This window comes from Haliotis rufescens, unplaced genomic scaffold, assembly GCF_023055435.1.
Source record: "Haliotis rufescens isolate VD_foot unplaced genomic scaffold, xgHalRufe1.0.p SCAF_16, whole genome shotgun sequence".
Taxonomy (NCBI): Eukaryota; Metazoa; Mollusca; class Gastropoda; order Lepetellida; family Haliotidae; genus Haliotis; species Haliotis rufescens.
Window position 1 is genome coordinate 918,535 of NW_025963846.1, and position 24,674 is coordinate 943,208.

General features: G+C 38.5%; 1 protein-coding gene across 9 annotated transcripts in view; it reads left to right on the top strand.

Annotated features, from left to right (window-relative positions):
• LOC124146150 (E3 ubiquitin-protein ligase HUWE1-like) overlaps positions 1-24,674 on the top strand; it is a 98,459-nt gene that overhangs the window by 58,989 nt on the left and 14,796 nt on the right. For 3 of the 9 annotated variants that reach the window (XM_046516290.2, XM_046516293.2, XM_046516291.2), the window contains exons 37-65: positions 206-343; positions 538-656; positions 1,193-1,280; positions 3,024-3,139; positions 3,676-3,727; positions 4,180-4,309; positions 4,843-4,948; positions 5,591-5,831; positions 6,398-6,590; positions 7,237-7,395; positions 7,665-7,825; positions 8,012-8,218; positions 8,562-9,123; positions 9,434-9,582; positions 9,985-10,081; positions 10,556-10,711; positions 10,853-10,977; positions 13,050-13,185; positions 13,647-13,742; positions 14,000-14,210; positions 15,435-15,591; positions 16,122-16,245; positions 16,797-16,954; positions 17,101-17,251; positions 18,738-18,999; positions 20,103-20,359; positions 21,654-21,836; positions 22,045-22,232; positions 23,217-23,568. In XM_046516290.2, coding sequence (XP_046372246.1) covers positions 206-343; positions 538-656; positions 1,193-1,280; positions 3,024-3,139; positions 3,676-3,727; positions 4,180-4,309; positions 4,843-4,948; positions 5,591-5,831; positions 6,398-6,590; positions 7,237-7,395; positions 7,665-7,825; positions 8,012-8,218; positions 8,562-9,123; positions 9,434-9,582; positions 9,985-10,081; positions 10,556-10,711; positions 10,853-10,977; positions 13,050-13,185; positions 13,647-13,742; positions 14,000-14,210; positions 15,435-15,591; positions 16,122-16,245; positions 16,797-16,954; positions 17,101-17,251; positions 18,738-18,999; positions 20,103-20,359; positions 21,654-21,836; positions 22,045-22,232; positions 23,217-23,568 — 5,074 coding nt within the window. The remainder of the gene's footprint in view (positions 1-205; positions 344-537; positions 657-1,192; positions 1,281-3,023; positions 3,140-3,675; positions 3,728-4,179; positions 4,310-4,842; positions 4,949-5,590; positions 5,832-6,397; positions 6,591-7,236; positions 7,396-7,664; positions 7,826-8,011; positions 8,219-8,561; positions 9,124-9,433; positions 9,583-9,984; positions 10,082-10,555; positions 10,712-10,852; positions 10,978-13,049; positions 13,186-13,646; positions 13,743-13,999; positions 14,211-15,434; positions 15,592-16,121; positions 16,246-16,796; positions 16,955-17,100; positions 17,252-18,737; positions 19,000-20,102; positions 20,360-21,653; positions 21,837-22,044; positions 22,233-23,216; positions 23,569-24,674) is intronic. The other 6 variants (XM_046516294.2, XM_046516298.2, XM_046516295.2 and 3 more) reach the window with 5 other exon arrangements.

Sequence of the window (24,674 nt, forward strand, 5' to 3'; positions counted from 1 at the left end):
ATGAAGAATATACTCCGAAACGTTGTGTTCCTCGTAATAAAGAAGTTGACATCCATATATTCTCTTCCTTAAAGTTAATATTTTCGTATTTGTTGTGATCACGTCACATAACAACATTACTACTAAGATTTGAAACATGTTCCATAAAAGCAGCATCCCAGTTATGAAAGTATCATCAATTGAGAAGTGTCTTTCTTGTATTCAGGTGTTCTGTCTGGCCCATCAACTCCTGGCCCAGCTGTCAGAGGGGATCTGTGTGAAGGACTCTGTAGATAAAGTCTCCAGTGAATCCAGTGCCTCACAGTTTGCAAACAGACTTCATCTTCTCAGTTTGTTGTTCGAGGTATGGTGTTGTAATTTATCAATGGAACTAAAATATGCCATTCAACTTTTGAAGTTGGGTTGTCATTTTAAGTTACATTTATGGGCTAGGTAGCCATTTTAATAGACTGATATTTAAGTTTCCAACACCCTTGTCTTAAGCGTCATTAATGAAAGGAAGTATATTTTTATAAAAATATTTCATGTTATTTGTAGGAAATGATGATGCCATGTGCGGAAGCTGTTGAGAATGGCAAATTCCTCGACTTGTTGATCCAAGTGTTGAATGAGGGACAGGAGTACCTCAGTAATCTTAAAGACCCTTCAACTCCAAAGTAAGTGTTGAAGGCAATCAGTGACTACATAACCTTAGTTAATGTGTTTGCAGTATAAACCTAATCTCTTTGCAGCAATGTAATATATTTAACCCACCAGTAAGTTCTGTAAATAGGTATATAGACGTATTTTGTTACAGATTCTTATCTAAAACCGGTCCCTCAATGATGACTTAAAACAAGCATATATCTTACTGTTTGTGATGCCAAATATAAGTCTGAGAGAAATTATATATTGATAATTTGATGGTCAGTCTCTCACTTATCATGTTTGTTCTACAAATCTATGTTGGACAGGGTATGTGATGATCTGTGGAACTGTCCGTTTATTTTGCAATCATTGTTACATTATGCCATCAACAGCATGATATTGGCAGGCATAAATGTTTTGGTTAAGTGATAAAAAGGGTTTGAAAAATCCATGTACATGTGATATTTTGTCAATCAAGTCAGAATGTGTGAGAGTTCTAAGTAATTCTGAGTGAAAAAGGTTTCATGGTATCTCCATCAAATTTAACACCCTGATTATATTACAGGTGGATGGCTCCGCTACTGCTTCTTCTTGACCTGTTCGAAAAAGTGTCTGTGATATCTAAGAGGAAGTCGGAAGCTATGAGCCTCATTGTGAGTTGGTGTTATCACTCTTCTAATCATTTTTTACATTTCAAGATTAAGATTGACTTGTCAACTTGTTTGTCCTGTGTAACAATTCTAATTTTTAAGCTTACCCTATCTCACACTGTGCATTTCTTCATTCTTCTTTTGAACATCATGTGGAAACATGCTTGAACAAAGTTTCCAGCTTCTAATACATTTTACCCAAACACATGCCTGCATCATCAGGGTCACCACCCGAACGATGGGTGATGCACTGTAATCCTGTGCTTTGCCACCTCACTCACTCAGTCATCGCCACCCTGTGGAGACATGTATTGAGTGTTTTGGTTTTTTTTATCCCCCACCCCAACAAAGTTGGTGGGGGATATGAAAAAATGTGTTCCGTCTGTCCATGCGTGTGTGTGTGCGCACGTCCCGAAAACATTTCTGGAACATAACTCAGAAACCATTTAATATTTCTCTACAAAACTTTGCATGTCTATGAGACTCATACTGAACTGGTGCCTTTTGCTATTTAGCAATTTTAGAAATTTTCCATGGCAACAAGTTGGACGTAGGCTGGTGGTGTTCGTTTCCGGAGCGTAACTAAAAAAACGTTAAATACTTTCTTACAAAACTTTGCATGTCTACCAGGCACATACTGAACTGGTGCCTTTTGATATTTAGCAAATTTTGATTGTTTATGTTTCCATGACAAGAAGTTGGATTTAAGTTTTAATATAGGGTGGGTTCACTTATGGAGTATAACAAATAAACTGTTAAATGTTTCCTTGCCAAGCATTGCATGTCTTTATATAAAGCACATACTGAACTGGTGCCATTTGATATTAAATAGTTTTAGAAATGTTTATTTTAGAATTTCCATTGCAGCTATTTTGACATGGGCTAAGAGAAATGTTGGGTCAGTTACCTGGTTTGGGACCATAACGTGTTAAAATGGGCGGGGGATATAGATGACTTCGTCGGCTATACACGTGTTGTCTTTATTATTCGGGTTCCCAGACTCAGTACCCAGTGGAGGGTGAGCTACCTTGTCTGTAGAGACTACTCTCTTCCACATAGAAGTTGCCCCAAGACACAACCGATTTGGCAGTGTCCGAAGACCTTACCTGCTCACCTCTGCTTTAGGCACGTGATGTTTCAGTATTGGTTTGATGATCCTCTGATGGATATTGTTGATCGTTCCTCTTCTCGTCTTAGCATACTTCAATCCCTCGTGCATGATTGTTAGCTTTGAGAAAGCGTTAAAAGAGATGCCAAGCTGGCTCACCCTAGTGTCCATTGGAGATAGTTCCACTTCCGGAATAGTTATAAGTCTTACACTGAAAAGATCTCTTTTCAAAGCTATGCGGTCATTCGTATAACAATGTCCTACATGAAAACTTGTAACACATAACACATGTTATACCCAATGTCATACATTTCAGGTGAAATGTTTTTAGAAGCTTGAAACTTTGTTTAAGCACATTTCCACAAAAAGATCAGAAGAAAAGAAAGAAATGTATTTTTGTGAGATAGGATAGGTTAAAAATATACAATATAATGTAAAATTTTCAATTATTTATATACAATTTTAAAATTGCAAACATGATTGATTTTGTTTCTTGGGAATTTAATTCAGGTCCTTTTTAAAAAAAAAAAGTATTGCACACTAAATAAACACTTAAAAAGAAGTGTCACCATTTTTGATACAGAAGCTTTGTATGTGGTTTAAGTATGGAAATGTATCCTACTGTTTTACTTCCGCAGGCTAACAGTCACACCTGGAAATGGTTTGATGACAGCAGTGGCAGATGGTGTAAATATAGTGTGGGCAACAACAAAACTATTGATGATGCATACAGAAGCGGAGACAGCAATGTCAGGTAAATAATATTTTATGTCCAAGTTTGGCAGTATCAAGTTGACCCATGTTGCAAGTAGCCAGCTGTTGTGGCAGTAACTGCAAAAGAAAGCCCTTCATTATAAACTATGAATTGTTGATTGTATTTCTATGCGCAGTTTGTGACAGTAACTTTTGAGGGACCAAACCAACTTGTCATTCCACATTCTTTTTCAAAAGATTTTACTTGTAATTTGAGCTGTCATTGTCAAGCTTACTGAACCAAACAGAAGTTTTGAACAAGATTTGGGCTTTGGACAAGTGGCTACAGTCAGTCCGTTGTCTGTCATGAGTAACAATGTTCTGTGTATAGTTTTGCAGGCTTTCATTAAATAGCTGTAATATATCTGATCTTTTCTACATAAGGATATTCAGTATATGATCACACTTTGCATTCAACCAAACCATACAGCTACAAGTTGATTGTAAAATTGTTCAAAATTATATAACACCATGGGTTCGTCAGGACATTTATGGTTTTCTTACTGTTGATTTTTGACAACCTGTTTCTTTACTTAGATTCCAAGCTGGGAGGCGAAGATACACAGTACAGTTCAGCTCTCTTGTCCAGGTAGGTACTTGAAGGACTATAACATTTGCCTCAATGATGACAAAAACAGACAAGCATATAACTGAACTGCTGTGTGGTCAACTTCTGTCTGAGAGCATTTTTGAAGGCGGAAGAAGAGAAGAAGTTTTGAAACTTTTCTTCATTTGCTTTCATTTACAAGTGAGGGTAATCATGATTGGTTGGTTGGTTGTTTAACGCCGCACTCAGCAATATTCCAGCTGTATGATGGCGGTCTGTAAATAATCGAGTCTGGACCAGACAATCCAGTGATTAATATCATGAGCATCGATCCACGTAATTGGGATCGATGACATGCTTCAACCAAGTCAGCGAGCCTGACGACCCGATCCCATTACAAGCATAGTCGCCAGTTACGGCAAGCATGGGTTGCTGAAGATCTATGAATGCCTATTGGTCATTGTTTCTATAACTATGTCAACTCTTTTCTACAGGTTAATGAAGAGACTGGTAACAGGCGACCGATAATGCTGTCGTTTCCAACTGCAGAAGAAAAACCTTCCACAAAAGAGGAACCTAAAGACAGCAAAAATAACACAGAAGCTTCTGGAGAGACGCCAAAGGGTATTGAATCTTGATTGCATATTCCTTTTGGGTTTGTCCTCATAAGACTTTTCATGAGAATTTGCTGGAATAACATCCTATGTACTTAAAGTTGTATGTAAATAATGTGCTTGACTGATATGGAGTTTAATAGAAAATAAACAAACCCAAGCTAAATATCTGAGTGACTGGTTATGAAAATCTGTTGGTCTCATAGCCTGGTGACTATTTTTTTGTTTGATATATACATATAACTCAAAAGAAGTTAAAGAACACCCAATTCCTTCATAGTACAACAGTTAATATGAAAGAATCTGGTGTTCTTTATGTTCTTTGAGTAGTATATGCCGGGGTTAATTTATTTGCTGCAGATATGATCAGTTCTATATGGATCCCTCCTCTGTGATGACTTCAAATTTGACAAGCATATATCTTACTGTTTGTGATGCCAAAACATAAATCTGAGAGAACATCGTTCCCCTGTGATAATAAACTAGTTAAAAAAAAGGGTTTTCATTGATGGAACAGGAAGTCATGCTCTACTTGTATTTCAGCTCCTGAGGATACGAAGATGGAGACAGAAACTGTAGAAGAAAAGGAGAAGCCACAGAAGACGGTGGTCCAAGGTTTTACAGATCAACAAATCACTAGCATAATAAAGTGAGTGTATTGGGCTTAGTATGAATGAATTGTTGTCTTCTGGTCCCATGCAACTTGACACCTTTGTATCAAAGCATTTCATAGTGGAGTTTGGACTACATGTGTTGTAACACATACACTGGTGCAGGCTGATGGCTGTTGATTGACAACATCTTTGTCTGAGAACCAGTTATTTCGCATTATGACCAAATTTCATAATTGTTAATCTTTGGCTTATTATGTTTGACATCAACTAAATGTAAAATCATAAATGTTTAGATTCAACTATGGACAGGTGTCAGGACTACCTTCCAATTGCAAAAGTTATCTTTGTGAATTAGTTCTTTGTTTGTTTGTTTGTTTGTATGTTGTTTAACTCTGCACTCTGCAATATTCCAGTTCTTTTATGTCAGTCTGTAAATAATCGAGTCTGGACCAGACAGTCCAGTGATGGACATACATCGTGAACATCGATCTACACATTTGGGTGACAAAGACATGTACCAACTATTAAGTCAGAGAGCCTGACCACTCGATTCCATGAGTCGCCACTACCAGTCAGTTGACGTTATCCCTGTTTTGATTACATTCTATGATATTGAGATTTTGTTATTTGCTTCATGATTTACAATATCTAATTTGTTCATTTCTTTTGTCCTCCAGATCCGTTGTCTCTTTGCTAAGTGTCCCAGTTGACCCCGACACACTACATGCATCGTTGAGACTTATGCTTCGATTGACCAGAGAACACAAACATGCTGTGCATTTTGCTGAACTTGGTGGACCTAAAATCCTTCTGAATTTGACACAGGCCTCAGCATTTCAAGGATTTGTCTCCCTTGCCACCCTTCTCTTCAGACATATTTTGGAGGAACCATCCTCTCTCAAGTACTGTATGGAAAAGGTATGGTTTCATTATGGAATGATCTATAGTGTTGATAACATCTCGAATTCTGTCTGCTTCTCCTTGATGACAAAGGGGCGGTCGGGTAGCCTAGTGGTTAAAGCGTTTGCTCGTCACGACGAAGACCCGGGTTCGATTCCCGACATGGGTACAATGTGTGAAGCCCATTTCTGTTGTCCCCCACCGTGATATTGCTGGAATATTGCTAAAAGCGTTGTAAAACCATACTCACTCACTTGATGACAAATTCAGACAAGCATAAAACTGAATTTCCTATTTTGGACTGAGAGGAATGATGATACAGTTAGATGCTTCTTGAGAATGAGTCTAGACAAGTAATAGGATTTGCAGGATAAAGAAAACTTTTCTTTCTTTTTCTTCTGAGCAGGTTTGTACAAATAGATGTAATTGTTTGTCCCAATCTTGAATGACTTCTAATTTCATGTATGTGCTATTATTATTTGTCTGTGGATGAACGTGCAGTGCCATGCAGACGAATTACAATGCCAGTCATAAGTGTTTTTTTAATCATTTTCCTAATTATTGTGAGTGATGCTTATTTTCAGGTGATGCGAAATGCATGCAGTGGAATAGGATCAAGTGCATGTGGAGTTGCCAACGGAAGTATAGGCTCCAAAGAGATGCATTATGTGATGAGAGTGTTGGGCCCTGCTGGATGTAGGAACCCAAGTCTGTTTGCCGAAGTGTCTAAGAATACACTACAGATTGCATTGCCTCCACCTGGCAAGATTCTCAGAGGTAGGTAAAGGCAACAACTTGCCATTTCTCTTCTGATATAGGAAGTTATTATCATGATGTGTGCCTAAAATGTATTTAGAACTTCCATAACCTCTGACTCTCTGAATGTATGTGGGACCATCTCCGTGGTTTAGTGGTAGAGCGTCCGCCCCGTACTATGGTATGGTACTATGGTACTTGTTGTTACCCTGTCTGGTGATCGGCATTAAGGGGCTAAAACAAGGACTGGTCGGCTCGGAGTCAGTATACGGTGTCTGAGTTGGGTATTCATGTTAAACTGTGGCATGGTATCTCAGTGAGCTAGCACTATAAATTGGCACCAGTCCTGACTAGTACAAGCAGCCACACAAACACACAAACACACACACACATACATGCCTGTTGCTATATAAGTGCAACAATCTTGGACGCGATGTTAAACCCCCATTTCATGTATGTCATGAACAACGATGGCATATTTTTCTGAGTGACGAAATTTCAGGTCAGTTTGAGTTTAGGTTTATGCTCATGAAACTGTACAAGCCCAATAATCTTTTGTGTTGTATGAGGCTATATAAGAAAAACTGGGCAACAAATGATTTCCTCAGACAACATTGAAACTTTTCATGTGCTGAATTCAAGACATTGCTGTAATTAACTGTTCCAGATGAGGATGAGAATCGGTACACAGCACCAAATGCACCACAGATCTTGAAATGCTCTCCTACCAAACAGCTTTCATTTGCCATCAACCAGACCGTTAAGGAGGTGGTACATGATCTCTTGAATGCCCTCATCGTGAAGTACACTTGGAAAGTTGATGAAAGTGAGTTCCAAATACAGCACGTCTTCTAGCTTTTCTTCCATGTTATTTTTCCAAATAAATGCTTAAAATGTTAGAAATTAAGTTTTTGGAGTTAAGGATTAGAGTCTCCAGAACATAAACAAAATAACAGGTTACAAATGGATTAATGGAGGACCTGTTCTTAAAAGTATCTTTAATGTAAGAAATTATGTTTTGGCCTAAGAATAAGTTAAATCCCTTTTTCTCGATACTGTACTATGAAATGACATTTTTGTCCCTATCTGCTTTAGATACATCCAGTTCTGAAGTTCGACCAGCTCAGACCTTAGCAGAAGCTATCCAGGAGGTTGTGAATGAGGTCGCCAGGGAGTTGAATGAAAGGCAACAGCAGGCCATGGTTCGACAAAACAGCTCTGCTGAAGTTCCCCAAAGCACTGATGAAGGAGAAGCGGTAAGGATTGTCCTTGTTTTATGCCTATCATGGCCAGGATACATGAGAAGAAACTGGGTTGACATTGTTTCCTCCAAACATAATGTCATACCGAATTTCATTTTGTTTTTCTCACGATATGGCTGAAATATTGCCGATGTGACTTAAAACTTAACTCACTCACTCACTCATTTTGTTTTTCAACAGAGTCAATCTGATCCGAATGCAGAAAGTTCCACATCTAAAGAACAGAAGGATACAAAATCAGCAGAAGATATTCGAAAACAGCGTCCTCTGCTGCCAAAGTCAGCGATCTTGCGTCTTTTGTCAGAGATCATTAAGTCTTATGGCAACTGTACACAGTTGATCACCCAGTATACATATCATTCAGGACAGACAGAAATGGTGTCAGAGGTAGGTATTTCTGTTATCTAATCGTGTGTCTTCACGCCAATGGCATTAGACACAAGTTTGTCTCGCTTGGCCGCAGTTATTTACCGGCCACTATGATATAGCTGGAACATTGCTTTATGCAGTGTAAAACAACAACAAAAATAAATGTATTTACCTTAACATATCTACCTTGTAGCATTACTTGCAGTCCCTATAAAAAGTTAGGTAAAAAGATTTATCTTTCTGTAAATTAAGACAAATTGATGATTTGGTGGAGACTTCTGTTTTTCAATACACACACACATTAATTATGTTTTCATCCACAAATGATAACTTATGAATTTCACATTTCTCTCTCTTTCAGGAGTGTAGTGTATTAGCTTTTGTTCTGGACAGCCTGTTACCCCAGTGCCAAGCATCTGGTGATAGAGACTGTCCAAGTTTGTCCCGAGTGTTTATTGCCAGCATCGCTTCCTGCAATCACAGCCCAGAAGCTCAGAACTCCCTTGTCATAGAGATCAAGGGAGCTCTACAGAGAGCTCTTGCAATACCAGAGAGTTCTGAAAAACATTCCCGCCTTCAGGCCCTCACTGGAATAATAAGTACTATCATAGAGGCTTGTCCTAGCCCTGGACAAGTACCTAATCAAGTGTTCAAGGGCCAGCAAACTGTGATGAACAATATGGTGAAAATTCTTATCAAAAGGGGGCTAGTAACAGATTTGGCTCGGATACCCCATAATTTGGATTTGTCTAGTCCGTACATGGCCCAGACAATCAATTCTGCACTGAAGCCCCTTGAGACCCTTTCGCGCAGTGTCAATCAGCCCTTGCAGAGTGTTACAGCCAAGCCAAAAACACCCGATGATGGCTCAGGACCACCTAATATGGGCGGGACTACCATAGCTGCTAATAACAATCAGACAGGTAGGGTGTTAATAGTTCAAGCTTTTTCAAACAAGAATGTATTAAAGTTATGAATCTTTGCTGGTTAAGATATGACATTGATGATGTGATAAATATTGGTGTCTCATTTTAAGCTGAAAGGTTGTGATAACAAGTGATGGAAACTAACAGTTTTAGCCCACTAGTCCTTATAAGGATATAGCAAATCCCTTGAAAATGGCAAATTTCTACTAGTCCTTATGATACCTTAACTATAGGGCAGTTTGGCAAGGACTATAGGACTAGTGCCAATTACTAACACTGGATAACATTGTTCTGTTTATGGTTGTAGATGCCCAAGGTGTAGAAGAGGCTCTTGCAGGTGAAGCTGAGAACAATGTGACAATAGAAGATGTGACTGACCACCCTCTGGACCTGGATGATCTGGAGGAAACATGCACCCATGATGCTGTTGAGCCAGATCTTGACAGTCAAAACAGGGTAAGACGAAGGTTGCTAGATTTAGGTACGAGCATTACTGAGCCAGTGTTTGGGAGCATTAGTACAAATATTATAGTTTTCCTGTATGCATTGTAAAGACTTGGGATGTGTGTGAGTTTGATTCCATCAATGCTGTGCTAACATTTGACAAAACAATCTGTCATTAAAAGTAAATATCTAAATCTATGGTAACAGAAAAGAGAGATAGATGAATTTCAGATTGGAGGTTTTAGATTAGATTTTTTACAAAATCTTATACAAATAATTTCATATTTGTGGTTGATCACCCACAGAATTACTTGAACCAGTCAGAAATGTTTTTTTATGTTATGTTTTGAGAGGTTTTGTGACTTATCTTCATCCATGACATTCATTTTTTCAATGACTGTTTTGTTTTTACAGGGTGGAAACCTCCTGGATCAAGTGTTGGACCAGTTCCTGAACAGAGGTCCAGGACAATCTGATAATGAAATTCTAGGAGATATCACAATGGGCACAGGTAAGAATACAGTATTGCCACAAGCATGTCAAATATTTACATACTTAGGTCCGAAAACAAATGAGAAATTAACTGGAACCTCTAGATTGCATCAAATTGTACTTGGAAAGTATTATGGGGGTTTATAGTCTTGATTCAAAATATTTGTTTCTTGTATATTTTCTCATTCCTTCTTGATTCAATTTAGGCAATATTGTTTGTCATGTATGTGTTGTTGTCAATTTACTTTCTATGAGAACACCTAATCAAGCATACTTATTTATTAATAACTGAGTGATTATTTTGAGACCTAAATGATGAAATATTGATAATGTTGGACATGGGAAGATTAGATGAAAGGTTTAGTTGGCACTCTTGTGAAACTGAAGAACATACCTGTTGTGCTTCTGGCCGTCAAATGCATTTCTAAATGTTCTGTTTGTCTGGAATTAATAGTCATTTCTGAATTTAATTAAATAATTCTTCTGGCTGCAGTTGAGGAGCCAAGTCAGGCATCACACAATGAGGATGAATCTCCACGTGTGATAATCAATGTAGAAGTTGAAACTGATGATATTGATCAGCATGATTCTCAGATGGTCACCCAAGAGATATCTGATGTTGAGGATGATGCAGATGACCATGTGCAAGGTGAGAAATCAAGTATTGTTGTAAGCATGGTAAGGTAAACATTGATCTGATTTTAGGGTCTTAGCTAACTGTGTATTGTGCCTGCCTTCAATGAGAGAATACCTGATACCTATGGGGACTGATGGTACCGTTTTATTTCAGATGATGGTCCTGAGGAAGGATCTCCTGACAGTGCCTCAGAAGGTGATGATGATGACAACGATGATGCTGATAATGATGATCATGACGATGAAGATGATGATGAGGATGATGAAGATGATGATGAGGTATGTTTCTGATGGTTCTTATGATGAAATATGAAGGCATTATGATGTCTTATTCTCATTTGAATTTCAACAGTTGGTTGATGGTAGGATTTTTCTGGTTAAATGTGTGTCGGTGGTATCTATTGACCGGCAGGTCCAGGTAGTTTTGGGGGAATAAAGAACCTTTCATCTTTTATTTCACTAGCTATCTTGGCCATATGTTCAAGTCAAATATTCTTCCTGGAACTGTTTGTTCATCTCATAAATAATTTTTATGAATTTGGAAATTACTTGATTCTGATTGGTCTATGAGAGGTATCAAATCACAGTAACTACCTTTTATTGAAACACATGATTTGATGGCTGCATTACTGCAGAGCTGGTATCTCTTTGTTAGTCATTTTTGGAAGGTATAAAACATGGAAAGAGAAAACAACAAAATTGACTGAGAAAATGTATTACAAGTTTAAGTAACAACGAAGGGCTTAGATTTGGTGCCTTTCTGTAGATATCATATCTTTTGTGTCGTAATAGTGACTTGTTGTATAGAACTAAACCTTGTGAAACTTGCTTCATTTCCTTTTGGTGGGCCCACTTTATGTTGGCTTATGAAGGAGCTGTGATGCACCTTTTCAGTGCCTGTCATATATGCAAGTAAAATATGATGATGTGAAAAAAGTTAATATCGGTGTTTTCTTAATTCAAATCAAAAGCCCACTCAAAACATTGGACTCAACCCATGCCATTTCACTCAATCTATTGCCTTACACCCAAGGCTAAAAAAAATAATAGTCTTGGTTCTCAGGCACCGCCTGCATCATCGTAAAGTTTGCTGCGTGTTTTGTTTTTATTTCCATTTTTAAAAAAACCAAAAAACACTTAAATATTCCAAGTCCAACGGTAGTCAAATACTGTATTCCAGTATTTTACTCATCAAAAAATACTTTTATGTTTGGAGGCCCTGACCCAGGTTGATTGTACACAACTGTTTCTTTGGTTAAACAATTGTCTATTTGGTTACATACTAGTTTGAACACCTCTCGCTCAATATTTTCAAAAGCCATTGCCTGAGTTTTTGACTTATACATTTGAGACCTCACGCAAGATGCTCCAAATTAAGATAAGAGGTATCTAATCTGCTGTGAGGCTTCCTCAAATTTCAAAACACAGGAGTTTTCTCCTAATTAACAGTTTGATGAACTACTACTTACACATGTTTCAGTATAGGCCATTTTCACAAGCTTACCAGCTCACTGTATGTAAATTATAGCATACTTTCTTAAGAAAGAAAACCCAGTGATACTTGTCATTACTTTAATGACAATGATTTATGATTTCTAAATCCAAGACCGATCTGAGGGTCTCTTACGAGATCAGGGAAGTAAAAGATGAAATGTGTTTTCTAATCAAGCAACCTCAAAAATGTTAACACGGGGTATTCCAAATGTCAGTTACGATCTGTATGATTGATTCTGTCAAAATTATCGTCAATCTCGCTTCAATGGGATTAACATTTTAAACGGAAGAGACTTTCCATTGCCTTGGCTAGTACTATCTTACAATCTCAGCCATTTGTTCAGTTTTCAAATTTTGAATTATAAATTTTGTCAAAATATTTACAAAGTGTAGTCTGGAATGGCTGCCAGTTTAACACAGAAAGCTACTTTCAGATTGGCTGATGTCAACTTCTTGTTAGCCATTTCATTGTTCAGTCAAAGTTTGCGAAAGGTCAACCTGACATGACCTGTAATGGCATGTTTTCAGATCTTTGTGTAGTGGTAGCGAGCAGTAAGGTCTGATTTTAATGAGTTTGGTCCAAGATTAAAACACAAGATCAGGAATGTAAGGACGACCTATGTTGGCTTGGATCAGTGCTTTTGCTAAAGAACACCGGCATTCCTTTCTTGTCCTGGGCGCCGTTCCACAAAGCCATCTTATCGCTAAGGTGATCGTAACTCCCATACTTTAACACTGGCTTACGATAGTCGTAGCCCTAAGATCGCTTCGTGGAACGGTGCCCTGGCTACTGATAAGTAGACAGGTTGGAAGCCTGTGAAGGAAGGCTTTGTGTGATAAAAGAGAGTATCTTTCAGGGTTCCGACATGGATGCAGATGAAGATGACTATCATGACATGGACACCACCATCACTCCAGGCTATGAGGATGATTTTCTCTTCCATATGGATGATATGTTCCCAGCTGGAAATTCAACATACCCCATGGGTGAGAGTAAGACCTGTTCCACTCTTAGCATGAGTGTGTGTTTGTGTTGCATGCTTATTCAAACAATCTTGATTATGTTAGTCTTGCCTAAGGATTCTCTGAATTTTCAGTGCATGCTGTGAAAATTCCTTACAGAATTAAAATTCATGTGAAATATTATACATGAGGATTACTGAAAAGATTCGAGTTGTTTGTGAAATTGAAGTACTAATATAAGGCTTTGGTAACATTTTGGTTCTCTTGAACTGCTGCTTCAAGAAACTCCCCCAACCCCCCCATGAAAGCATTTTTGTCTACTTTGAGACAAAGTTTTAGGAAAGTATTGAAGGCTGGGTGTTACTCTTTTGCAGTAAAAAAAAGGTAATTGCCTTAGGACTTAACATTTTTCCAGGAAACTTAGCTTAGGCTCAGTCTGAAAACACTACTTGAAAATGGTAATGGAGCTGTTCTGTCTTTCACTCAATTAGGTGGAGCCCAGCACATCTTTTTCAATGATAACTCCCAGATACGAACCTACCAACTGCCTATTTCTGTTCATGATAACGATAATGGAAATGATGCAAGTAAGTAGAAACATTTCAGTTGAAAGTTAAAATTTGTATTTTACCAGATCGCTTTTTGAAATCTTTCGAAAATTGTACCTGCATTCTGCATGAATGTAAAAAATATTACCAACTCTGCCCAGATTCTCGTGAACAGCGTAAAAGTCAATTTGCACGTATGATCTAGTAAAAGCAGATTTATGAACTTTCCAAACTAAAATGTTGCTTCCTACTTGACTGGTGTAAAACAGGGGATCACTTTTCAACTTCTGTTTTAGTGCCGTCCCTTCCCCCCGCACCTAGCAACGTGACAACAGCTCATCCATTGTTGATGCGACAGTCCGACCCCCACACAGTGATGGGCGTGGCTCGAGTTCATCGTGGGAACAGGCAACGAGGCTCCTACAGGTTCAATCCCAACACTCAGACTCTCCATGTCAACTTGCAGGGCAGTGGTCGACAGCCAAATCCTCCAGTTATCTTACAAAGGTTAAAAAAATTTATAAGACAAACTGGAACTAGGAAAGGTGTTAATATACTAAACGGTTAATGTAACACAGGGATGGGAAGTAAGCTGTTTGTATATGTAGAACAGCTTTTAGCATAGCATGGAAAAGCTAATGCAATAGATTGGTGTAAGCTTATAAATCCTGTTCATTGTATCAGATTTTCCATCCTTTTTCAAAAGTTATCTGTCAAGGTCCTCTAATATTTTGATTTATTTTGGTATAAACTTGAGAAAGGTTTCAGCAAGTAGGATGAGTTATCATAAATCATTGACTTTATCCAAATAAATAGGAAATATGTTATAAAAAAGTAAACATTCATTGAGACTTAATGGTTAGTATAAGAGAGGGTGGACTGTGAAAGGGAGGCATAGATTTATACAGTACAAATGATAATAAGGTGAAAATCTTAAGATTAAATCATAAATTATTTCTGTAGTTAATACATAGTAAGATAACATGAGAATAAATGTAGATGGTCTGCAATTGATATGAATGGGATGTTATGTTTTTAAATGCTCATGAACAAAGCTGATGTACAAATATGATGCTGGAACAAGCTTTAGAATAATGGTAAGATTTATTTTTGGTGTACAAATATTGTGCAATGGAGCGTGCATTAAAATAAATGGGAAAATATTGGATTAAATGCTGATGTAAAACTTACAAAATAAGCCTTTAAGTATCAATGAACATAGATGTTTATGAATGACATTCAATGCACTTTTTCAGAACTAATCTTCCGTGAAGGTAATTTCGTATGTTGAGATATTAATGTTCCTGCTTGGTTACTTTTATAGTCGTTTCTTTAGCAATATCTTATGATTAATTAATGAGTTTAAAGAAATTAAAATTAGTTTTTATTTAAAAACTAAACCAAACGAATAGCTGGCATCACCTCTGACCACTGACTGCATGCACATTGTGTTCTATCCTATCCACTATATGTAATAGTAAATCTCTTTCTACCAACTATTTGGTTTTGAAAAATAAATGTTAAGTTGACTATTGTTTCTTTTTTTGACACATACCTGTGATAATGTGTAGTTCTATTACTTCACAAACCAATGGCATTATTTGCTATTGTAATAAGCAAAGTAAATAAGTAGATCTATAAGAGTTCAGCTTTGGACAAGTTTGGCGAGTACAAAGCTATTCTAGAGTCCATGGATCCGAAGATTGTGAATGTTGGGAACATTTGTTGCAGACTCCTTGGCCCTACTACAGCAGCAGACATCCTTCAGCTAACCAACACTCTCACAACACAAGCTGGAGGACCAACACACACCAGGGTGGTGCTGGCCAATGATGACTTGAGGATTATCTCCAGGCCAGAGGAAGATCTCTTCGAAGAGCTATTCCAGGTAACTGTTATAGCTTATGTGACCCAATGTGATTCCATGAAAAAGTAGGCCCCATGAAAGAGGAGTTCTTTACAATTCAGTAGCAGATAATTGATAGCACATTCAGTAGATGTCAACCTGCGAGGATCATTTTCATGTATTTTCGATTAAATCAAGGAAATACATCCTTTGAAACATTTTGTCAATTGCATCACAAAGCTATATTCAAATCAAGGTATAATATAAAGAAATATAGTCCTTGCATTTTTACCATAAACTTTAGAATTCGACTTTTCAAGAGCCTGAAAGGATTTATCTGACTTTTCAATATAGCCAGATAAAAACTATTTTAAACCATAGACTCATGTAAAAACACTGTTGTGGCAAGATTCATGTTGTTTGTGTCTTACCCATTGAGATATTGGCACCCATGGATGCCAGACACTTAAAAAATGTATGTGAGTTGTCAAAATTGTAATTACAAATGGTGTACATATTAGGAAACATCAAAAACAATTTTTGAAAGCAAAAATAACTTAATCGTGTTGTAGGACCCATTTCCAGAGAGTGGCTCTGCAGGCTCTGGTGTCTTGTCTTGTGTTCCATCTACACTGACGCGCTGGACAGAGGAGACCAAGGTCTTGGATGGAGACAGTGTCCACAACTGTCTCATGAGTAAGTGCATCTTCTGAAGCGATGACTGGGTTACTTCTTTCAAGAATCATTGTTTATGATTCCCTCTGCCTTAAGAATTATTGTTTGTAACAGGTGTCATTTGTCTCGAAGAATTATTTATATATTCTGTCACATCCATTCATGTGAAATACTTTCTAAGTTAACAATCACGTCATGACTCGGGTATTAAAAGAGAAAGCATTTGTCAATTGTGTGCCCTGAATGACATTGAAGATGAATACCACTTCCTTTTTATATATGCCCATTTTATGCAACATTAAGGGCTAAGTGTATACCTGAATATTACCATGTGAATCCTACTTTCTTTAAATTCACATCTCTGTTAAACAACTCTAAGTACTTACTTTTACAACATGTATCTATGTACATTTATCATGCAATGAGACACAGGAAAAATATTATGTTATAGACTCTACTGCTCTGAATGTATAAATCATAAATGTACTATAGGCCTGTGGCCTCCTCTCTACAGAAATAAAGAAATTGATGGACTTATTTCCAGTCATTAATCGTGGTGTGTACATTTACAGCGGTCAAACCTAACATCATTGAGAGCTTGATTAAGACCAGAGATGAGGAGCTGAGTGAGAGGCGAGAGAAGAGGAAGAAAGCAGCAGAGGAAGATGCAGCCAAGAAGGAGAAGGAAAAACAGAACAAACCCGAGGAGAGTGGCCAGATTGACAGCTCGGTGAGGATTTCTCTGAACTATTGGATCTATTGGTTTGGTGGGATTAACTAGAAGTTACAACATTTTCTTAAACTCTGTTACCCTCTAGCCTGTAATAGTTTGGACAGAAATACCTTCATCTCCATTAAGTGTGTGATTTCTTTCAGTCTGGAACATCCACCAGTGTGACAACCTCGGGAGCAGTAAGTGCTGCCAACACGCTGTGCATCACGCCAGTTGTCCCCAGCCACACCTCCACTCCCAACCCACCGCCACCACCAGTCACTACAACTACTGAGAATCTCTCAAGGCAAATCAGTAAGTTTCATCTTGTTTAGTACCCCACAGATTATGTGCTATGTGTTTGAACATGATAAGGAAGAAGTAAATAGTGCATGTTTCTAACCTTAACCAACATATATGTCAAGTCCCGTTAATCCAACATTGTTGGTTGCATATGATTATGTCGGATTATGAGTATGTCGGGTAAACGAAATTAAGTAGTATCAACGTGCGTGATCGAAAATCTGACAACTACATGTTACATTATTAGTGGAATATGTTTTCTAATCAAAAAGCTCAACACAAAACAACTGTTATGGACTTATGACTTATTCAAAATACTTTTAAAAGCATAGTCTGGAATGGAAGTCGCAAGTTTGAATCTAGTACCGCAAAGCTAAGGAAGCTGCTTTCTAAGTGGCTAACGTTAACTTCCTGTTAGTTATTTCATTGGTGGTCATAGTTCGCGAAAGGTTGTTCTGACGTGACCACCTGTAATGGGATGTCCTCTGCGATGGCGAGAACTTGTATCTGATTTTAATAAGATGGAGGTAATCTAAGCATGTGATTAATCCTGTTTTCTTTATTTAAAGCATTAATTGTTTATTGTTAACCAAGATTATCTCTGCAGCTGTTGTAATATGCAGCTACCAGCCTGATTAATGAGTGATTTCGATTAGACGTTGCTAATTAGGTGTGTCGGAGTCAGAGTGCGAGACTGTCGGATTAACAGGTCTAAACAGCACTGATTTAATCGGTTCCCATCATTAGTGTCGGATAAAGCCGATTGTCGGATTAACGAGACTTGACTGTATGTCAAGAAGCTGAGCACATCTACATTTTGATACTATCGTTTGTGTCACTGTAACTGTGGCTTCCCAAAATTCCATCAAATTTGTATTCCTTGACAAATTGAGACAGTTTTAAACTCATCCTAGCTCTCACTATGCATTTGATCCTTCTTCCGATCCTTGTGTGAAAACATCCTCAAACAAAGTTTCCAGCTTCTAAGCCCATTTTGCCCTAACACCCCTCACATCAGTAAGGATAAGATATATGGATGAACAACTTCTATACTACAAGTAGGACCGATGTTTCGGTGTAAGATCACTTGATAACGGTGTTAAAACCTACACCCAAACGTTGCTCCTAATTGTAATAAAGAAGTTGTTCATCCATATATCTGTTCCTTATTTTGTACTCCAACTTCTAAATGCCTCTCAAAGAAGTTACCCTCACACCATCCCAACTATTGGGTCATGCCTTACAATCTCGTGCACCGTGATGGAGGATTAGAAGCTTGAAACTTTGCTTTATGACATTTCCACACAAGGTTCGGAAGAAGGATAAAATACATAATGTCAGATAGATAAGTATATGAATATGCAATTTACCGTACAATTTGTTTTGCTCATAAACATTTTGAGATGGTCACCTTTTTCTTTTGGTGTTTCTTTAGTTAAACTGTTTATTTATGTTCTAAAGGTATGTAGTTTGTGATAACGTGTCATGTTTAATCCAGGTGTAAGTGAGGCTGTGGCAGCAGCAGAGAGACTTGCTTCAGCAATGGTGGAGGAGGTCCTTGCCCCTGCCATCACCACCACAGCTGCATCTTTGCCCAGTGGACAGACCGCAGTTACACCCAGTGTTACCCAGGCGGCAGTGTCCACGACAGCTCATGCTGAGCTCACTGACCACCTCCTAGCTGGACAGGGCCTAGCCGCAGATACCATCACGCCAGCCAACCAGCCTGTCCCTCTAACAACACCCTCTGCACCACGCAGGTAAGCCAGGGCACTCTGTTCATTGTCCTTCAGTTACTGTGAGAATTTCAGTATGTACTTTGTTTGTCAGACCAAATGAATTATTTGTTTGATGGAAATGTTGTTTTGACATTTTGACTTTTAAACAATAAAAGTGGGAAACAATCTAGAAGTCTTGAAAAATGCAGTCATGCATAGAATTGCCTATTGCATGTTTTTGTTTTATGAAAGATGGTTTATTTTCTTATTCAGACGCACAATTTTTTCTTTTTAAACATTCTCGATGTTCGCTTTGTCTAGAACACAGCATGACAGGTGGCTTTAGCCACGACACTTGTAAAAGAAATGGCAAAACCAGTGATCAAAATGACATTGCGACATGGTCTCATTGGCTTTTGATAGAGAAAGGCTATACATCTTTTTTTTTATCGATTAAGGCAAGGAGTTTTGTTTTGTCTCTCGCAGTTTGGAAAAAAACCTTCATGGGCGGGTTCCAAAAAGTCTAGTCTTTAAATATTTGAAAGTGTATGAAGTGTCACTTTGCCTGAAGTCATAGCTTATTGGAGTTTCATGTTAGATATATTGAGAAGTTTAAACCCTTGTTTTCCAATAGCAATTAGTGGACTAATATAAAAGAAGTAAACATGTCTTGTTATACCTGACATCATGAATTGATTCTCATCTATATCAATTAGTGGTTTACTACTCACTCAAACAGTTTTTACACTGAGGTGCTATAGTTTGCACCTTGCTGACTGCAGCGTGATATGACATTCACTCACTCACCAGCTAATGATGATGCACACAATCTTCATAGATTAACTGTCTTCAGCAACCCATGCTTGTCGTAAAAGGCGACTAATGGGATCGGGTGCTCAGGCTCGCTGACTTGGCTGATGCATGTCATCAATCCCGATTGCGTGGATCGATGTTCATGATGTCAGTCACTGGATTGTCTGGTCCAGACTCGATTATTTACAGACTGCTGTCATAAAGCTGGAATATTGCTGAGAGCGGCGTAAAACAACAAACCAAACCAAACCAACCATAGATTAACTAATGTTTGAATGAGTAGATATCTAATATATTTGTCCAGCCTTTCACCAGTAATCTCTTCCTTCCAGGGCTGGAGATCTGCCGACTTCCAATCTTGCTTCCTTGTTGCTGTTTGACGATTCTGTCATGGAAGCCACCAGCTCTTCCTCGCCCTTATTTGGATTGGGCACCACGCAGGGAGATGAGGTTGGTCCTACGGCCACACCAACATCCAGCTCCGACTCAACAACAGGGGCACAACCCCAGAGCGACACGGCTGTCACACCCGAGGAAGTCTCGAACATTACAAGTTCAGATGCTGTTACAGTGCACTCTTCTGCGTCAGGCAAGTTTTAGTACATTACTGAGTAGCTTTCAGCATCAGACATAGACGTATCATTTGTGAAAGTACATTTGAATGTGAACCTTCATACAGTGGGAAAAGTATTTGTACTTAGTAGGATATATTCTTTACTCAAGGAAAGCGTATCTGAAGTTTCAAAGACCTGGGCCTTGTTCCACGAATTTGAAAGTGCTCTGAGCACTAAGAAGCATATTGCCATACTTTAACAATAAGTACTAAAATCACTTTACGGAACAGTGCCCTATTTTTTATTTCCAACGTTGCTGCGAATAGCTGCAAGATTGCTGATGCAGTGATTAACAATAAATTCTCACTCACAATTATTCTCAAAGGCATACAATTTGTTGAGCTTATTCTTGTGACTCCTTGCATTGATGTAGCTGCCATACTTTTCTTTAACTTGCCTAAGCCATTCCTCAAAGTGTAGTAGCCCTAAGATTTGTGGAACAGGGACCAGTACCTAACCACCACCACCCATCTATCTATCTATCTATCTATCTATCTATCTATCTATCTATCTATCTATCTATCTATCTATCTATCTATCTATCTATCTATCTATCTACACACACACATACATACATATGGGGGGGGGGGGGGGGGTGGTATATACATAGTTGATGCCTTGTCCATCTGTCTGTAATCATTTTGTTTCCTGAGCAGAACTAAAAAAACTATTCTACATGTTTCATCCAAACTTGGTACATGTATTAATCAAGGACTGAAATGGTGCCTTTTTAGGAATTTAAAAAATATTAAGTTTTCCTGTTTCCATGGAAACAAGTTTGACTTTGACTCTGTTCACTGTTCATAGTTGTGTGTTTGTCCGGACCATATCTCTGAAACTAATAGGTACTCTTTCTTTGAAACTGCACACACAAATACCAGGTTGCCTGATGGTACCGTTCGCTACGTAGGGATGTTCACAATATATATTTTTTCCGTTTCCATGGCAACATGTTTGACTTTGACTCTGTTCACAGTGATGTGTAGCTGACATAGAAATACAAAGTTCCGAATCCCAATTCCATGGCATTGTTTTGATAGCACAATAACTACTCTTGTATGACGACAGGCAGATTAGAGAGAAGTTCTCTCATCAAGTTGGACTTAAAGTTACAATCAGATGATTTGTTCTTTCATATTTGTTGGGGCCGTGGGATTTGTCATCTTCTGATGACTCTTGTCTTACACAGGCAATGCAAATCCAATGTGTGTCTCATCATTTCTGACTGGTGAATAACTTCGGTCACTCACTCCTCTCTCCATCTTCCAGGTAGCACAGAAGAACTTGCAACTGCATCTGGTATGAACCCTCCGAACACATCAGGAAGCACGACTTCGCAGACTAGTGTCACTAGTGTCACTAGTTCCATCCTATCATCCTTGGCAGAAGCTGCTAACCTAGCTAGTACTTCTAGTGGCACTCCATCAACAGTTGCAGCTGCAGCAGACTCTGGTGCGTAGAATGTGTTCGGGTGTATGTTGAGTGTCTGAGCTCAATATGATAAGTAAATTCCAATTTATAAATAAATCTGGTGTCAGATAAGTAATTATCTGAAACTTCTGTCCAAAATATGACGGGATTGCAAAGCATATGCTTGGGTAATTGTGCCTGGTTTAAATATTTACCATAGTGATATGTATCTTTTTTTGGTCTTTTTCAGAGGGTGTGGACCCTTCATTCTTGGCTGCATTGCCAGACAACATCAGACAAGAGGTGATAGCAGAACAGCTCCGTCTCCAGCGGATACAACAGAGAGCACAACAGCAGGCACAAAACACCGAAAGTGCAGGAGCTATGGAGGTTAACGCAGAATTCCTTGCTGCTTTGCCACCTGCCATTCAGGAAGAGGTGGGTTATCATGTTTGTTGTTTAACGCTGCACTCAGCAATATGCCAGCTATATGGCGTTAGTCTGTAAATAATCGAGTCTTGACAAGACAATCCAGAGATTGACATCATGAGCATTGCTCCACGCAATTGGGATACGATGACATGCATCAACTAAATAAGCAAGTCTGACCACCCGATCGCCTCTTTTGACAAACATAGTCACCTTTTACAGCAAGCATGGGTTGCTGAAGACCTATACTACCCCGGTTTTTCACGTTAAGTTTTTATGAAAAGATGTTGAAGTACTGTTTGTGTGGAAGGTAACAGTTATTCTGGTAATTGCCCCGTTGGAATAGCTCCTAATTTTTCTATGATTGTTGTAAGAGTGACTGTTGAGAATCAGATGGTTGTAATTTTATAACCTGGGTGATTGTGCATCATCTTCCCAAAAGTGACATGGTGCATTACTGATGCCATCGACCACTGATCTTCTTTCCTTGATTTGATTATTTACAGGACACTATAGCTTGTACTTTTAACTAAAAAAAGAATACCCCCAACCCACCCACCCTTGTTATTATAGAACTACAGGAACCTATTCTAATTGTTTGTTGGTTAACACCGCACTTAACAATATTCCAGCTATATGACAGCGGTCTGTAAATAATCGAGTCTGGGCCAAACAATCCAGTGATTGACATCATGCGCATCTGATTGTAAGAGGAGACAACATGGATCGGTTGGGCAGACTCTGACATGACAGGTTGATAGTGTCATCGTACACCAAGGGCATTGAATTTTCACGTCATATCAACCACTGGATTGTCTGTTCCATACTGAATTATTTTCAGTCCACTGTCTTATTATAGCTGGACTATTGCTTACACAACAAGCAGACAAGAACTACATTCACTCATTCATTGTTACTGAAACTTTTAATATTTGATATTGATTCAAAATTGTCCATTATCCAAATAGTTATATGAATTCTTTTATATGGAAGGTGCTGGCTCAGCAGAGGGCAGAACAGGCCCGTCTCGCAGCACAGCAGCAAACACAAACAAACCCGGAGACTCCAGTTGACCCTGCAAGCTTCTTTGCCACCCTGCCCACATCACTACGACAGCAGGTGTTGGCTGACATGGATGACAGCATGTTAGCTGTTCTACCACCTGATCTGGCAGCAGAGGCTCAGGAGCTGAGGAGGGAGTTCGAGGAGAGACACCGCCGAATTGTTCAAGAGAGAATCTTTGCACAAGCTGGTGCTGCTTCTCTGTCCGCTATTTTACGACATTCAGGTGCTCAAGATAGAGCAGGGTTGAGCAGAGGGAGAACCTTGGTGGACGAGTACAGGGGTGGGCAATTAAGTCTTAATGCAGCTACTGCCATTGTCATGTCTTGTCAAGTGTTGTCTTGATCAGTAGTATCACTGATGTTGTAGTCCTTAACAAGTTTTTCTGCACGAAAGAGCTGAAGCTTGAAGTTTTAGTTCACTTTTCCAAACCTTACATGCCTTTGATGCTAGGGTCATCACTAGATACAGTTTGCTGGCAGATGATAACATTTACATGTTTTATAGGAAGATAAAGTACTGCTATGAGATTTCATGATTTGCAGCAGCATTTGGTCCTAGTGTTCAGTAATGCTGTGACAATCTGGAGAATGACAATAAGTATAAATGGTGTAGGATGCTTTGAGGTGTTTTCTTTGCTTACTGTAGCACAAGCTCCCACAATCTCTCTACTCAGCTCTGCTCCATTTTAGTTTTCTTTTTATTTGCTTATTTTCTGTTTGAACCAGCTAGTGTGACTTTGGAAAAGAAAGATAACTTATGTTAATGAAACTGTGAAAGCTCTGGCTTTGAATTGTTAGTGTTATATGAGCAGTAGATAATATTCATGTTCGGTGCTTGTACTGTTTTGACACTGGACAAGTTAATTACTGCATGTTTCCTTCGTGTTCTGTGGAAGTAGCGATAAGGAAGCTACAAGTATGATCATCTAATAGGCTTACTTTGACGTAGGATTGCAAATCATTAGTGACTGATATGAGTCTTGGATGTGCCGGTTAGTATAAGGCTGTAACTTGACATGGTGCTTTTTTCCTCAAGGACTGAGAAAGGATGCCTGCATTTTTTTTCCTGACATGATAATATAATGGTTGGCATTCAGGCGAAATATTCTTGGTGTTTGCACCATTGTTGATCAAGTTCCTAGGCTTCTACATCACTGACATACATTAATATTACCATGAATGGAAAATATATGATTATTTACAAGGATGCTATTAACGTTCTGACTTAGTGATACCCCTGAGAAACTCCTTAATACCCTGAGAATACAACAACCATCAACTCATTTATTCTACAGTTGAATAGTGAAAATCTCCGTACCAGTAAGGATTCTCATCTTGTAGGTGCATATCAGATCATAATGGGTAAAATGTGGTGCTCCCTTGTTCT